This window comes from Thalia democratica, unplaced genomic scaffold (genome assembly GCF_965202585.1).
Source record: "Thalia democratica unplaced genomic scaffold, ktThaDemo2.hap1.1 HAP1_SCAFFOLD_175, whole genome shotgun sequence".
Classification (NCBI taxonomy): Eukaryota; Metazoa; Chordata; class Thaliacea; order Salpida; family Salpidae; genus Thalia; species Thalia democratica.
The window spans coordinates 40,185-57,013 of record NW_028139308.1 but is presented as its reverse complement, the minus strand read 5'-3'; the positions used below and the strand labels follow the sequence as shown (position 1 = coordinate 57,013).

Below are 16,829 nucleotides of genomic sequence, written 5' to 3'. Positions count from 1 at the left end.
TCAAACAGTTTGTTCATTGCATTGCTCGTTTCTTCGTAGTTTAGTGTGCTGTTGTTTTATTATTAAAACTTCACATTATCATTAAATGTAAATAATAAACTTTTTTTTTGTAATGAAAACAGTGTCATTTTAAAATATTTTCTTTTCAGTTATTGAAATTTTTAGTGTCATATAAACGATAAGAAATTAATGAAATGCAACTTATGTTTTTTTTTCTGATTCATCGTATAATAACAACCCTAATCTACTTTTAATCATTTAAATCTTAGACTTAACTTTACAAAAAAAGAAAAATTAATGTAGATAAGTGGTGCAGTTAAATCAAAACTAATTATCTTGTATTTGGTAAATGCACTAAAAACTTAAAATATTTTTAATGATTTTTTTGCAATTTAAATTCAATTAAATTTATATTTGGTCGCGTAAAAGTTCTTGAATAATCAATTGAAATTTGAGGTGGATACAAACTTTTTTTTTCCTTTCAAATAGCTCTTGAAAACTTTAGAAAAATAGTCATTCCAAGCAGTTTCGACAGAGCTGTATCTAATCAAGTAGTTCATGGGATTCATAAATTCTAACTCTTTAAAGTTTAAAGGTAGTGTGAACTTTGAAGCGTACCTGCTAAAGCTCGCCTCTTTTCTCTTTGAAAATGAATCACCCTGTAAAAGGTTCGTTAAAACAAAAGTTGAATTAAAATTTTTAATTTCTATATGTAGAAAAAAAATTAGTTGCTTACTTCTTTGGTAGCTTGTTTAATATTGCTACCATTTAGCCTGTTAAGAAAAAGTCAATTCTTGTTTTGTAAATCTATTTTGGTATTTGAAGTTATATAAATAGCTTTACGGACGACTTTTTATAAAACAAACTTTTTCTTTAAAACTGACAATTTTAGTTTTATTTTACTTGAAATAAAAATTCAATGTTTATTCAAAATACATCAGCAGTAATTCAATTACTTCTAAAAAGAATACTTAATTTCCTCTTAAATGGTGAAAACTTCATAAAACTCATTTTTAAAATATTGTACTAAAACAAATATAAGTAAGATCTATACTTTTTTTTTTTGTCCTGGACATGAAATTAAACTGTTTTGGTGTGCGACTCGATAACCGAAAGGTTTTTTGTACATCAGCTCCTTAGACGAAACTTTTTGAGCGTATTTTTTTGTCGTTCAATAAATAATAATACTACCATGCTGTATTTTTATTAAAGCTAAAGCTTTGAAAAAGTTATACTTCATTTTTAAAATCTGTTTTCTTAAAGTTTCTTTTAAGTAGTTAATACATAAATAAAAATATATCTATCTGAAGTATTAAAGTTTTTTTTCTGACCCCAGTTTAAGAGCTTTAAATGATAATAATTAAAATGTTTATTAACTATATCAATAAGCTTGAAAAATATTTTCTTTGTTTAAATCTAGTTCTAATAAGAAATGTTGTTTTTTTTTCTCTTGCAGGGTTTCCCAAAGTTGACAATATTAAACCTCTTGGAAATAGTATCTGGTAAGGGGCAAAACTAAATGGGTAACTAAAAATTAAAGGGACGATTTCTAGCTAAGTAGTGGCGTTTATTTTTTAGATACTTGCTAAATGGACGGTTATAAAAATGACTTTTGGTAATCCTTGATTTTGTTTAAGTCATTTACTATTGTCTAAACATTATTGTAGTTTATTGAAGGACAAAAAAAGACGATGAAAACGTTTGGTTTTAGAACCTGTGCAAAAAGAACCTTTCGATTATCGAATGTACTGTATGGTCGGGTGTCACTTTTGCACGAGGTGACTTTTGTGCACAAGGGGACACTTTTACACGGTATCACTTTTACACGGAGGGTCACTTTTACACGAAGACGCTTTTGCACAGATTGAAATACTTTTTTTATTATCTATTTTCTTTTTAAGTTATCACTATTACCCCTAACCATATTAATTAATTTTATGTTTTGGTTTATATAATTTATTTTTTTTATATTTTTTTCCTGTTATTTTTTTTGATGGTACATTTTTGTTTCTATCACTCTTACCCCTAACCCTTACCCTCGGTCGGTAACTTTTTTTTCCTTTTTGGTTTTTTTATTAATTGATTTTTTTTTTAAATGTTCTTTTTTTATTTTACTATCACTGTCACCACTAACCGTTACCCTCGGTCGGTAACTTTTTTATATATATTTTTTTTACTATCGTGCAAAAATGACCCTTCGTAAAAAAGTAACGCTCGTCAAAAAAATACCCGTTTCCATACTGTGTAGTTATTATGATTTTTAGAAACAATAAAGTTATGATTTAGCATATTTACTTGAAAAATTATGTTTTATTTTAGTTTAATTTTTTTCTTCTTATAACAGCTAACTTTAAAGCATCATACTTGGCATAACTTAAAATAAAAACACTTTTTAGCACCATAACACTAATTACCTAAAGGAACACAAATATTTAACTAGACCTAAATTTTTCAATCTTATAAAACAAACCTCATCAATGATCTCACAGGTAAAAGAAACTGATGGAAATTTAGACAGAGCTACCCCGGCCGTGGTTGCTTCTAAGGGCCATAGTTTACTACCGATTGAAAGCATAAGTTGGCAAGATGGCTCTATTACTTCGTTAGTCATTAACTCTGTCTTTATCCACGTGTATACGTCCTGTTGTAATCGATTGTTTTCGTTTAGTATGCATTATAAATTTGTGTATAAACAAATAAAACTTTGTAAGTGTTGTTTACTAAAATAATTCCTTATTAGTTGAGCAGCCTAGACATATTAGTGCAATTAAGAGTTGTTTGATAAGTACAATTTATTTTAAGATTATTTGTTGTTCATTCATTACACTGTCAAAAAGTTTTATTTAAAAAAAAACTTAAAACTAATTATGAATTTTTTTTTCAATGTAGTTTAAAGTGATTTAGTTCAAAATTGTTATTTAAGTACTGTGTAAATTGTACATATATAATTTTGTATAAAAAATTACATATAACATAATTCGAGAACAAAGTTTTAGTCATACTTTAATATTATAAATTCTTATAGTTGAAAACTTACTTTAAGTATAACATATGCTATTTTTTTAGTTGAAACTAGTAATTTTTAAAGTTCTTTAGAAAAAAAAACTAAAACTAGATAAACTCTACAAATTTGTGTATTTAAGTTTTTTTTAAATACACGTAATTGTACATTACTCAACAAAGCAGTTTTTTTAGTATTCATATAACTGAATAAAATAATAAAAACAAATTATACAGTAATCTTCCTTTATTCTACCAACATATGTTTCTGTGTGTCAACGAATCAACACACTTCAACTGGGTTTTTAATAGGAAAGAAACAGTGAAGTTACTTCACTAGGATCTTTTGTTAGCAAACGATTAAACCTAAATTTTGAACAGTTAGTGAATAAAATAATATAAATTTTTTCTGGGCCACGCAGTTATAAACTTTTTTTACTTTATGCTAAAAAAAAACTTCTTCATGTAACCATAACATTATTTAGATAAAAAAAATATGTTCATAATAATTCATACAGACTTATACTTTGATGCATAGAACTTACTTGAAGAGTTTTACATTCAAGAAAGTTCTCGTAATAAACCTCTCCTTCAAACCTAACTTCTACACAAACTTCATCCCAACCAGGGAAGTTGTATCCACCTCCTCTTGACTTTAGCTTGGGCGGCGGTGGTCTCTATGTTAAATTTTCTTTTAATCAGAAACTAAAACTATGAGTCTATTTTTTTTTATTAATGAGAATACTTGTAATTTTTATTTTAAATTTCTTAATACTTGTAGAAAAAAACACAAACTCTGTTTAAAGTACATACTATAAATTTCCGAATTTTATTTCAAACGCATAGATTAAACAAAGTCTAAACAATTTTAAAAATAAGATTAGTACTTCCTTAATTTAAAATTTGCATAAACCTTCCAAAGTATACAACATATTTATAGCTGAAAAGTTAATAAAAAAGTATAAATATACAATAAATTAATGTTTTAAAACTCTGTAGTGAAAAAGTTTTGTTCCAAATAAAAAAGTTATACTTACTCTTCTACTATTAGGAGCTGATATGAGATTTATTGCAGTGCTTTGTCTGTATATAAAAATCAAACTAGTTCAATGTTGGTAAACTAAACTATATAATTAGTTTGAAAAAATCTTCAAAATTAAGAAGCTTTTATCATTAAATAAAAAATAATACAGAAGTTAAGCGCTAAACATGTTTACAAAACACAGTAAGAGTTAAATTTTGAACAATTTTTGGTTGGTGATTTATGAAGCAATACTGCAATAACTTTATTATAAAAAGTATTTGTACTATATATCTTTAAAATTTAATCAGTAAAAAGTATAAATTGAGTTTATTTATTATCTATTATTATTATATTATTTATTGAAAAAATATCAAATTTTGAAGAAATTTAGTACAACTACAAACTAATTTGATAGTTTACGTACAAGTCCGAAAATAAATAAAGTCACGCATTGTATGCAAATGTTTTTGAACTTTTATAAAAGCTGTAGCAACGTTACCTTCTTCTTGATCTTGATTTTTTTTGAAGATCTTTCAGTAAAAGTCTAGGAGGCGGACAAGATGCAGCAGATTTTGGAGGCGCATCTTCCTCCTCTTCTTCCTCAAATACTTCAATATCGTCTTCCTAATTTAGTAAACAATTAGATAAGTTACAAAACAGTTTGTTTAGGCTAAGCTACAAAAAAGCTTAATTTCAATAATTTTATGAATTAAATTTGCTGTTTTGTTAGTTTGTTAACTGTATTAGTTTATTGAACGACAGAAAAAAAGCTCAAAATATTTGGTCCGAGATCCTGGTGCACGTAAAACTCTTTGGTTATCGAGTCGAACACATCTTGGATCGTTTAACAATACGTTGAACAATACATGCCCTGGACAATATAGTCTACTTCCAGGACTATAGTTATGTGGTTGTAGACTAAAACTAATCAAAAATATCCGAGCCAAAAAATAAATTTATATAGTGTCAATTTAATCGAGCATCAGCTAATTTTTATATTCTAATCGTAAAAGTTGTTTTTTTAAGTTGTGCAATGAGAGTATAGTTTCGTTTATGATTATGTATTATATATTATATTGTTTATAACTGAAGTATTAGTATGCTTCCTAAAAAGAAAAATTAAAATCTTGGGAAAGTGTTTATAAGGTTGATAGGCTAATCACAAAAAAAAAAAGAACAATAATAAATCTTTAAACTACATAATACTGAAAATTTCTAATGAGATTTTTGATACATACAAATTTTGTTTTGTATAACATGTATTAATTTAAAATTTTACTAGTTTATTTGTGTTAAATACATTTATTTGTTTTAAAACTTTGAACCAATGTTTACTCAAACATCTAACTATTTTTTTTATTTTTTTTTAATAAAACATTAAAACAACGTTTTTTATAGTACAACCTTAGAATCTATAAACATTAAAAACTAGTATTCATAAAATATAATAAAAGTAACTAACTATTTATTTACTAAGAAAATTTGGTTAAACTAATTACTACCATTTGAAAAGTGCAAAAGACTCATGTAGTACAATTAACACATTCTAAATAATTACTTTGGTAGATTACAGTAAGTGTCTTTGACTTAATTAAAATAAACGACTTATTAATCAACTTTTTTTGGAAAACCGCTAAATTTATTTTTTAAATTAGTTTATGCATGCATTTTGATTTTAAAACACTAAAATCAATTATTTTATAAATAATTGACATCCATTGCAAGCTATATTGGTGCTTGTTAATCTCACCGAATCTTGTGTAGTTGACTTAAAACTTTTTGAGCAGTTTTCCATTAAAACAACTTGTTTTTTTATTTTTATTCGTTTTCTTAATGGTTGTCTTTTGTGAGAATTACACTTACTTTTTGTTTTTGAGTCCTTTTTACTCTAATATTAAAGTAGAAGTAGAGCTTTACTAAAAAACATTATAAAGTAAAAGTATATAGAGCTTTAAAATAGTAAAACTAAAATAGTACGTCACAAGTAATAACATCAACAGTGTTTTATAGCGAAAAAACATTATAAATAGAAATAAAGTTATTTTTTTTTAATAAACTTAGGATTGTTTAAAAAGTATTAAGGTATATATTCTAAAACATTTAAATATAGTAAAGTAAAAAAATAGGCTATAGTAAGTAGTTTTTTTAGTATAATTTTTATATAACTTACTGTATAAAATGAGTAAAACTTCTCAGTTTGGGTTGCTAAGATTTAAAACTTATGCTTCTTCTTAAATTGTTTAAAAATGTTAAAATAATCCTATTTTATATTTAAACAACAACTTTTTTGCTATGAAATATAAATTTGTACAACTTTAAAAACAAAAATCTAAAAGTTAAAAATAGACAAATTTATATACTTTGTATGTCGAACAATAGATATTTTTTTAGTATAATAACAAAAACGCACTTTTTCTTCATTATTGTTTATTTCATCAACAATCCCGGAGTCATTTGAATCATTCGAAAGTTTGTTATCGTTCGAAAATAACAAAAATTTCTTACCTTTCTTCCTCCTACTGCTTGTATCTGACTAAAATTACAACTAGTTTAAGTTCTAAAAACATGGTTTTATGTACTACTTAAATTCTAAGTAAATATATTTTATTTTTAGAATTACAACAGCTTTGTTTTACTTTTAATAAATAAAAGTATAACACCTGTTTTTTTTAATGTTATTTAAACACGAAAAAATATAAATAACTTATTAAGTTTGAAAAAAATTAAAATTCTTGAGGTATTAAGTATAACGACATTTTATCTAAATGCTTGAAACAAGAAATCTCTTTGTAAGATAAGATCTAAATTTTGACGTGTAAAATAAGAAATTGTATATCGTTTGTTTACTTAACTTCATCACATTTGAAGAAAGTTGACAAAATTAATCACATGTAAAACACACCAGAAAACTAAACTTGCTATCCTTGGACAAACAACTTTTTGTTTACCGATATTTTAATTTAACACCAAAACTAACTGTTATTAAAAGATTTGTTTTTTCAAAACAAATAATCAGGTAGTTCAAAGACTGCTTATTTGCCAAAAACAAACTTAGCTTTTTATATAGCTAGTGAATTACTTCTCTAATTTTATACATTAATAAATATTTTTACTAAAAATCTATAGATGACTAAAAAATGAAAAGTATTACTGAGCATGTTTATATTTTTAAAAGATTAATATTAAATGTCTCAGAGTTTATTGCTTTTAAACATAAACGAAAATTTATTGTTAATTTTTGTTTTAAACTAACATTTTTTTCTGATCCATCGTCTTGTTTAACAACCTCAGGGGTCAAATTTACATTTGCTCCGTTTTTAGAGGAAGTCCTTGAGGATGCTGATTGAAACCGTTTTTGGTACAGTGTTTTATTACCCTTTTAAATAGTATAAAATTTAAGAAATTTTTTTTTTTCAATTATACTTTGTTTAAGTTAGTAAAAAAATTAACAATTGTTTTAAGTGTTTAAGTACAAAAGTAGAGTTTACAAACCTAATTGTTATTTTATTTACTGTTAAAATTAAAATACAAAACGTAAACTCTTAGTGTTTAAACTAAAAGATTGATAGTTTATAAGACCTAAAATGTTTAATTAGTCCAGAGCTTTTTACTGCATACTAATACATTTTAGTATAAAAAACTAATTTTGCTTACTTTTGGAGGAAATTCTAATTCATCAACCAGCGCATCATCTTGTTTTTGTTGAGCTTTCCTGAGCCTTCTCAATGCTGCTTGCGGATCTAAGTGCGAGCAAAAGTAGACTTCTTTTCTGCCTGTTTTTTTTAGTTAATATTCATAACATTATAATATTTTGTTTTAGATATTTAATTTTCTTTTTAGATTTCTATTTTTCGTTTAGTTAAAATAAGTCACTGATAATGTTCAGTGCTTAATGTTTAACAAATTTTAAACATAATTTTTTTTGATTAATTTTTGTGTTAAAGAAACTAAACCTGATCAAAATATTTGGTAGTGGAATCAACTCTACAACTACTATTTTTCTCTAAAAATTTACCTGAATTATAGTTCTTGTTTTAATCTTAGAAAAAAGTATACTTATTATTTTTAATTTTTAGCGTCTTTCAAAATACTACACTTTAAAACATTAAAGAGTTGTTTTTTTTTTGCTTCAAACATAAAACCTTTTCGAGTAGTTTTAACATAAAAATCGTCTAAATATGTAGTAAAAAAAACAAGGTTAAAAATGTTAAGGTGCTTTGTTTTAATGTTTACACATATTAAACATTACTTTAAAAATAAATATTCTTATAGCGAACATTTTTATTATAGAGTTAGTAAGAACGCTTTGGCATCCGACAAAACTAAAGTATAGCTTATTTAAAATTCAAACTTCTTACATAAACAGTTATGTAAAAATTCTGTCTTGTAATAAAAGATGAAAGAGTTTTTATATCTAAGCATTAATCCCTATATCCTAAATTTACTGCAGAACTTTTTTTAAATTATATTGTTTTTATTAACACTATTGTTATTGTGGTGTCAAAAAGAAAATGTTACATAATTTTTAAACGAAATTTTGTAAAATTTTATGTAGTGGGACAGTTAAAGATTTAAACAGAAAAAATTAATAACAAAACTTTACATAGAGGTTTATCTAGTTCTATTGTAATCAAATACCAGTCAGATGCTTGTCTTCTCTTAGTACTGGTCCTTTTGGAGAAAACAGAAGCTCAACTTCATAACTTTCTTCTAAAACTTCCTCTCTCGATTTGTTTAAAAACTCCTTAAGTATTTATTAAGTTTATACGATTTATTTAGCACTAGTATCATAAAAAGTAGGTTAATACTTGTTAAGTACCTAACATAAAGTATTTTAACAATTAAAAATTTACTTTATTTTGTTTAATAATGTTTTAGCTTCTGTTGTATAAGTAGTTTACTTAATACATAACTTTTCAAACATGCTATTATTAGACAAAAATACACGGTTTCACAGTAATAAAATATCTTATTTAGTAATTATGATTAGTAAAAATAAATGATAAAATTTTATTGTACTTTGCAACATATGTCTTCCACGTGTGTAACAGTTCTAATTTCTGGTGGACAGTAGACCACTTTTTGTTTTTCTGTCTTCTTGTACCACATTTTACCACCTTGGTCCTTAACTTTCTCCAAGTGTTTCATCGATATCCACTAGGAAAATATAGCAAAAGTAGTTTTTAATAAGTTTCAAATAATTTTTAAAATTTTATCAACAGCACACTACAGTGTCAAATCTTTATATCATACTAACTACATCTTAAGCAAATATTAGTAAAAGGCATTTTGTTATTTTAAATAGAAATACTTACGTCTCTGTCTATTTCATCTTTTGGTGTTTTTTCTACTGAAACTAAAAAAAAAACAAGTCATAAGTTTTATAAGTGTTAAAATACGTTTTAAGTGATATTAAATAAAATGTTTTTTGTAAAAACTTAAAGACAACAATGTGATACTGGCTATATTTTTTCATATCTAAAGTATATTGTATAAATTTTACCAGTATAAATTTAATATGTCATTTAATTTTTTAAATTTTATTGTCAAAACGATGTTTAACTCTTTTGAAAATAATTCAACTGAGGGATTTTGTTCGAATTATTTCAAACAATCTAAACATTGTTTTGACAACAAAATACAAAACCTTGAAGTGATAATATTCTGCTTTATTTTAAGTTGAGAATTTTTATTTTTGTTTCTAAAGTACAAAGTACATAACTCTAATATATAACACAATTTTTTTTTTGGGGTTTGTTTCTTATAAATAGCGATTTTATAAATGTCATTTTCAACTTATATATGAAAGCGTTTAATGAATAGTATAAGTGCTGTTGTTTTAAACTTACTTGTAGTAGCTGGAATTTGATTTATAAAATTAACAAAATTTCTTCGCTTTTGTAAAGCCGAAGTGGATCGATATTGTCGGATTCCACTCAGACCGGTGAGCTGTGTGTTTTAAATTTTTTATAAACAATTTTGTTATTGCATTATTTTTAGTTTTAAGATCAAGAATAAACTTTATTTTAAACGATACTTTTTCTATATGTTAACGTTCATACAAAACACATGTACAGACGACTATGTTAAAAGTTCTTCGCTGCGAATTTGCGAAAAAAAAAAAGAAAAGCAATAAGTCTTTAAATAGGTGTAAACTTAAAACAAAATTTAAAGTTTGTACGAAAATTTTTCAAATTGTTTTTATTTTCTAAAACGAAAGTATTTGCACGAACGCGCTGTGTAAGAAATTGGTAATAAATTGCTCTTTCTTTTTCACTAATATTGTGAGCTGCAGTCGTAGTTAGACTGCTACTAAGAGCTGATGTAGGTTTGACATCCGTTCCAATGTAGAACTTGTCATAGTTTGTATAAATGTAGTTGTTTTTTATTGCGTTGTAGTTTTTCATACTAGCTGTGGCTGTTGGCAATGGAGTCTGTTCATGGAATGTTTTTATTGTAAATATTAGAAGTAAATAGATTGCTCTTAAAAATTAACAACGCTTGCAAAAGGTTTATGATAAAAAAGCATTCAACTATACGGGTTCGTTGGAATATATCAATTACAATCTTCAAAAATGCCAAGTTTATAAACATTTACGTTGTTTCCCTTTGGTTATTCTCTAACACATTTTTTAACTGCTGTACTAAAGTGCTTGAAAACAGACGCTCACAAAATGTTCATCAGCTCTGCACAGCGTAAAATTCCTAAAAATTTCTATGCAATCTTGATAATTTTGTATATACCTTTTTAATACTCGACTTAGTACTATTATAGTATAACTGTTTTAATTTGTTTATAACACCTTAAAACTTTAAAAGAACCAATTAAAAAGATATTTCGATTAACAATTAAGGTACTATATAAACTTATTTTGAGGAAATTAAACCACTCATGAAAAATATGTATAGAAAAGTACTTTCTATGTTCACTACTGTGCACAAGTGCAAACTATGAGAAACTTGTTTTTGAAAAATGTTATTAGTACATAAATATAAAAGTTTTTAACACTATCATAACAGTATTGTTTTAGGTACACACTTTAAAACAAAATAGAATAAAAAAATATTGTTAAATTGAAAGAAAAGGTTTGTTTATTGATTGTAGTCCGGAAAATACTGTTTGTGTTAGAAATAAGTCCTAAGGAAATGTTTACTAAATTATTAGTTTCTAAGCTTCATGTTTTTATATATTTTTATTTATAAAACAAAGTACTTATGAAAAAGGTATATTTAAAACGGTTTTAGAAAATTTATTTAATCTATTTTATTTTGTTACTACTTTTTCAAAACTTAGTTAAACCTTTAAAAAAAAAATCAAATCATAGTATTTCAGAGGTAAACAACAAACTGACCTTATCATTAGAAAATCTGCAACATCTAGTTTTAACTCTAATGGAATTTGAAGTTTTTGGTTTAATTCTTTTTGGTACTCGATACGAAAGTTTTTTATTTGGTTCCGTTTTTTCTGCAGTATAAAACTTAAATAATCCTCAAAAAACGTATACGGTATTTATGGGCAAGTATAATTAAAGGTCAGTCTGATTTGCATATTTGCTTAGTTAGAAAAAAAATATTTTTTTTATCGTTATTTATAACTTTAATTATTAAATTTTAATTTTTTGATAAACTTTTAATATGTATAGGGAAGGTGAGTAAGAGATCGAAGTATAAATCTAAAAAACAATAAAATAAAGCTTTTTAAAAAAAAATGCTGTCCTAGGAAGTATGTTAATCAGTTAGACCTTTAAGTATACTTTTCGTATTTATGTACACAAAAAGTTTACTAAGGTTAATATTTTAAAGCAAGGACTTAAGTTAAACCTAATTTTAGTTGATTTCCTTTTGATAAGTTATACTATTAAAAAAATTAAAAGCAAACTGTTTTTATTTTGTATAAAAATGTTGGTCTTATACTTATCACATATGTTTAATTTAGTTACGTTTAGCATATAGTTTTAAATATTTAACTAATATAAGCCTACCAAAAATGTTTGTTGTTTCAAAAATACTTAATTAAATAATAGAATGTTAAGTTTGCTAAAAGTTTATATACTTTAAAGAGTTAACAAATTATCTTTTAAAACTAAAATTATGTATACTTAATTTCTTTTTGTTTTAAATCGGTATACTTAAGAAGTTTATAAGTAATAAGCAAATAAAAATTACATCTCAAAACTAATTTGTTTTGTAACTTAAAATTTTAACTTTTGTAAATTCTTTCCTACGAAGTTAAAGGATTAAAAAAAAAATAACGGAATTAAGTTTAGTCTTTAAGAATTTATTTCTAAGGTTATTTTTCTTACAAGTTTTTTCAACTCAACTAAATCAAACAAAATGAAAGTAGTTAGATGATGCTTATACTAAACAACTTCACTACCTTGTTCACTTTTTTCTACCACTTTTGTGCTCAGCTTAACAGGTAACATTTTGTTGCTGTTGTTAGAAAATGCAGGAGAAGCACAAGGCACGTGAATGATCGGTTTATCGTCATCCTCGAATTCATTTTTAACCGGCAAATCACAAGCTTTTGTTTGAACACCGATATTCCTGATGTTCATTATTATGATATAAATTTGTGATTTCGATTAATAATACCTAAAAAACTACTTTAATATATTATAAAAAAGTTTTGAAGCATTTAACATATTTTGATATTATAATGTAGTCAATAACTTTCTTTAAATAAAAACTCTAGTAAAGCATTAATTAAAACATTTATAAAGAACTGACAAATTTCTCAAATAAAGTTAAAGTCTCCTGAAAAAAACAGCTTCATATTATATCTTATTTTTCACATAAAGTACTAACATACAAAAAACGTATTTTGACTTTTATTGCGATTATAAACACGTTTCTTTCATTCGAATTAAACATAATTACTCAAAATTTAAATTTTAAGACACTTTATTATAAATGTTGTTTAAAAATACTAATCTGTCTTATAGTATGCTTGTAACTAATGTTTTACAAAAAACTTAAATTATACTACCAACGAATATCAAACAATTTAGCTTTAGTTTTATCATACTTAATAACATAACATAACACCATGTAAATTTACTTTCGAAATGACCAGTAAGTTAACAAGCATCGCATAAAAATAAACCACTTGAGCTTACAAAGCCTACTTTTCTGTTTAGCGGAAAGCCGTATTTCGATAGTATTTGACTTATTAATATAAAGAAAACAAAAGCATTTAAGCTGACCAAATTCTACTTGTTTTCTCAGTACACAAAAACAGGCTGAATTGACGGCTTTACAAAAGTCTTACTTCATGCAAACATATATCATACTGTGCCAATTAAAGATTTTTACGTAAATAAAGCCTTTTCTGTCATTTCTACAAAATATTTTTTATGTAGAAACATATTTAGACAACAGTCTTTCGCTGATAAAAAATATCATCAAGTCTTACAATAGAGCTATAAACAAAAGTTTTATTAAGTGTGGTAAACTAAATTCAATTATAAAGTTACATAAATATACTTAAAATAAACAATAACTAAACAATTTAAAATATATAAAAAAGGAGGATTAAAAATATATAAAAAAGGAGGATTAAAAATTATAAAACGACCTATAAATTGATTTATTTTTGAGTCATATTATTTACAACAGTCATTTTTACACTTTTCAAAAGCACACAATTTTAAAGTTAATATCTAAAATAAAACTTTTTAAGCTAAATTAAATTAAAGTAATTTATCTTTACAGCAACTTAAAATATACTATTTGATTTTTTTTTATGAAAGTGAATTTTACAGTCTCAATGACTTCTTAAAAACTAGTCATCTAAAAAGTTTTCAAGTTAACCAAACTTGACATTGAGCAAAAGTACTTGTTAGAGTTTTAAAAAGCTTGTCAAAAAGTGAAATCCACTTAAAGGTACTGCATACTTGTGTCTACATGCAATACTTGAGCGACATGATTAACTAGTATGAGCGAACTAAAATTTAGTCTAAACCCGTTCAAAAAATGTTCAAAGAAATCAACTAAATATATTTTGTGAAATGATAACAAGACTTCTAACAAATTTTTTTTTATTTAACATTTAGCTTAATGTGTTAAATATTAGTTTTTTATGATAAATAACACTATTATGCAATCTCAAATTCACTAAAACTTAGTACTTTTTATTTTGTTTTTAAACTTTACTTTCACTACATTTGAAAAAAAAATATTGTAACTAGTAGTCTTTAAAGATGATTTCTACTTTTTAGTACAAAACTTTTTTTATATATTTTCAAAACTTTACGAAGTAGACTAGTAAACACAAGTTTATTTTTAAAGCTTAAAAACAGCACTAACATAAAGAGTTTTAAAGAAAATTATAATAATAACTTTTTCGTGAAATGTTTTATTACAGAAAGTTTATACGTATAATTAAAAATAATTTAATAATCCCCTTTCAATAACCCTAGTACGAAAAGTTTAAAAATTAAGTTGTATTTGTTTTTAAAAGATATAAAACTAAGAGAGCAAAACTGCCCTGCCCACTTTAATAAACCTTGTAAAAATCATTTGTAAATAGAACATGACAAGTTTTTACATAATGTTTAAAAAAATGAAATAATTCCGACTGTTGATTTTTAAAAAAAGCTCTTCTGTTGACATTTAATAGTACTTTTTTTTTTAATCTGATAAAAAACTTATACTGTAGTTTATATCTTTACTTAAGTATTGCACAAATAAACATAAGTGTCAATAAGTAGTAGCAAGTTTATCTGTAACTAATAAGTTTTAAAGTATTTATTATATATTTTGTCAAATAATTTATTCTAGAATCAGTATATAAACGTTTTAAAATTTTTTTGTAAATAAAATTTATAGTTTTAATTAAATTCTAAAAGGAAAAGACGTAATCTTTAGAAAAATGAAACTGTTTAGTAACTGAGACTAACAAAAAACTTGGACAGCCATTAAATATAAAATTTAACTTGAGCAGTCTCTATTAATAACTAGTATTACATTTTTTTAGCACTTTTAGGTTTCAAAGATGAATTTTTTTTTATAAGTATTTTATTTTAAATACTAATACTTCTCTCATCGTGTCTTAAAATTAATATAAAACTTTTTTTTCCTATTTCAATATAAATATTCTCCATTGTTTTAGTTTTAATAAGGTATACACGTTAAGTTTTAAGGTTTGAAAACTACAATAAAAGCAAGTAGAACTTCAGAATAAGTAATTAATGTTCATTTTTTAAAAATAAAAATGTTTCGTTTTAAAAGTTTTGATTTAAATAAGCTCTAGAAAATATTTTAGTGATATATAGCATAATCTTTTAAATTGAAGTTTTTGAAAATAAAATTGTTATTATCGTGTTTTTAGTCAAATGTAGGTTTTCTTTGCTGATTAACACGGTAATTTTGAAAAATTACTGCTCGCGGGCAGCATAAAATTGGCCTGTTTTTTATGGCTAGTAATATTAAATCCAGACTTTAAATAATGCACATTTTAGTATTTTAGTACCAGAACTACTTTTTATAAAGGTAACTGGTTTATGCCCATTAAATCTACTCTGTACGAGTTAAAACAATTGACACTTAATAAAATTTTAGTTTTTTGAAACTATAAAATAAACATTATTACAATAAAGTAATTTTTAGTACTGTACGACATAGTTTTTTTAATGAAACTTAAATTTGATACTAATGCTTATTTTGTTATAATCTCGATCTAAACTACTTTTGTTCGTCAATTAATAAATATTTTTAATAACTACAGCCAGCAAGTAGCTTTTTCTAGGATAATTGGCCAGTTTCTTGTAAAAAGCTTTTATAGCTACTTTTATGAATTCCAGATAAGGTTTTAAGCAAAATCAAGTTATTTAGTATCCCAACTATTTTTTATAATAAAATATTCTATGGTATAGATTTTTGTACAAATAAATCTACTTTTGTAACAAGTATAGAAATTATTATTGTACAGAATAATTTTCTCATGTGAAGTTTTGTAAACTTAAATTTTTATTATTGCTTCCGTTATTTTTTTCAAGACAGTATTTCTTTGGTTGATTTTAACATTTATTTTGAACGATTGATGTCCATGATCAGCTTTTATAGAAAAAATGGTACTTTACTAGTAAAAGGCTAACCTTGTTACTAAAGTTTAATCCAGATCAAAACATATTTGTTATTCAGAGAAGCATTTCTTCAAGTCATAGCTTTAAAACCAAACAAATATCATATATATTTAGCAAAGTATAATCTTAGTATTTATATAAACATAAAGAATGTTTTTTCAAAACAATATTTTTAATTTAAGTGAAAATAAAGGATGTTTAAAATTAAGTTTCAACAACTAATAATAACTTACAGTTACACAAAGACTGTTGTTGTAGGTGGTATATCAATAAAATTACAATGACACTTGTGTGTCGTCTTACTGTATAATTTAAAATCGATAAAACCTAAAAGATCTAAATTTTGTATAAATGCATATTTATTAATTGTCTCCCATGCTAATTTTAAACGTTTCCTAAAAACTAATTTAACTCAATATATCTTTATGGAACTTTAAAAATCTAATTTTATAAATATGTATATTTCAAAGTATTATCAATTAAGTTATCAACTTAATAATGTAGTTTATAGACAAATTAACCACAGACTTATAATTATAGAAGTTATTAACATATTTCAGAAACTAATGAATTTTTCAACGAACAAAAACGAAAACCGATAGAGAAATTGATAAGTTGAAGGTAAGAACTGAAACAAGTTTTATAAAAATAGATTTAAGTTAGATAATACTACTAAAGAACTTATTAAGGTTCGGGAGTAACATTTTCAGCTGTTCTTC

At 24.6% G+C, this 16,829-nt stretch overlaps 2 protein-coding genes across 2 annotated transcripts; both read right to left on the bottom strand.

Annotated features, from left to right (window-relative positions):
• Positions 1-440: 440 nt before the first annotated feature.
• Positions 441-4,476, bottom strand: LOC145845866 (uncharacterized). The gene is made up of 5 exons (XM_082952883.1): positions 4,445-4,476; positions 4,038-4,083; positions 3,546-3,677; positions 2,471-2,641; positions 441-659 (listed from the first exon to the last, which is right to left on the bottom strand). Exons 1-5 carry the CDS (start codon positions 4,474-4,476, stop codon positions 441-443), a joined length of 600 nt encoding a protein of 199 aa, XP_082809009.1.
• Positions 4,477-7,222: 2,746 nt separating this feature from the next.
• On the bottom strand, positions 7,223-12,622 carry LOC145845864 (uncharacterized). The gene is made up of 10 exons (XM_082952882.1): positions 12,402-12,622; positions 11,377-11,489; positions 10,258-10,458; positions 9,874-9,973; positions 9,340-9,380; positions 9,044-9,181; positions 8,663-8,768; positions 7,679-7,797; positions 7,278-7,400; positions 7,223-7,228 (listed from the first exon to the last, which is right to left on the bottom strand). Exons 1-10 carry the CDS (start codon positions 12,580-12,582, stop codon positions 7,223-7,225), a joined length of 1,128 nt encoding a protein of 375 aa, XP_082809008.1. The 5' UTR covers positions 12,583-12,622.
• Between the last annotated feature and the right edge of the window lie 4,207 nt (positions 12,623-16,829).

Coding starts and splice junctions, on each gene's coding strand:
- LOC145845866 (XM_082952883.1), bottom strand. CDS start 4,476: ATGCGTGACTTTATTTATTTTCGGACTTGTAC. Junction 3,678..4,037: donor CAGCTCCTAATAGTAGAAGA/GTAAGTATAACT, acceptor AATTTAACATAG/AGACCACCGCCGCCCAAGCT. Junction 660..2,470: donor CCTGTGAGATCATTGATGAG/GTTTGTTTTATA, acceptor AACCTTTTACAG/GGTGATTCATTTTCAAAGAG.
- LOC145845864 (XM_082952882.1), bottom strand. CDS start 12,582: ATGAACATCAGGAATATCGGTGTTCAAACAAAAGCTTGTGATTTGCCG. Junction 9,974..10,257: donor ACCAATTTCTTACACAGCGC/GTTCGTGCAAAT, acceptor TAAAACACACAG/CTCACCGGTCTGAGTGGAAT. Junction 7,798..8,662: donor AGAAGACAAGCATCTGACTG/GTATTTGATTAC, acceptor TAAAAAAAACAG/GCAGAAAAGAAGTCTACTTT.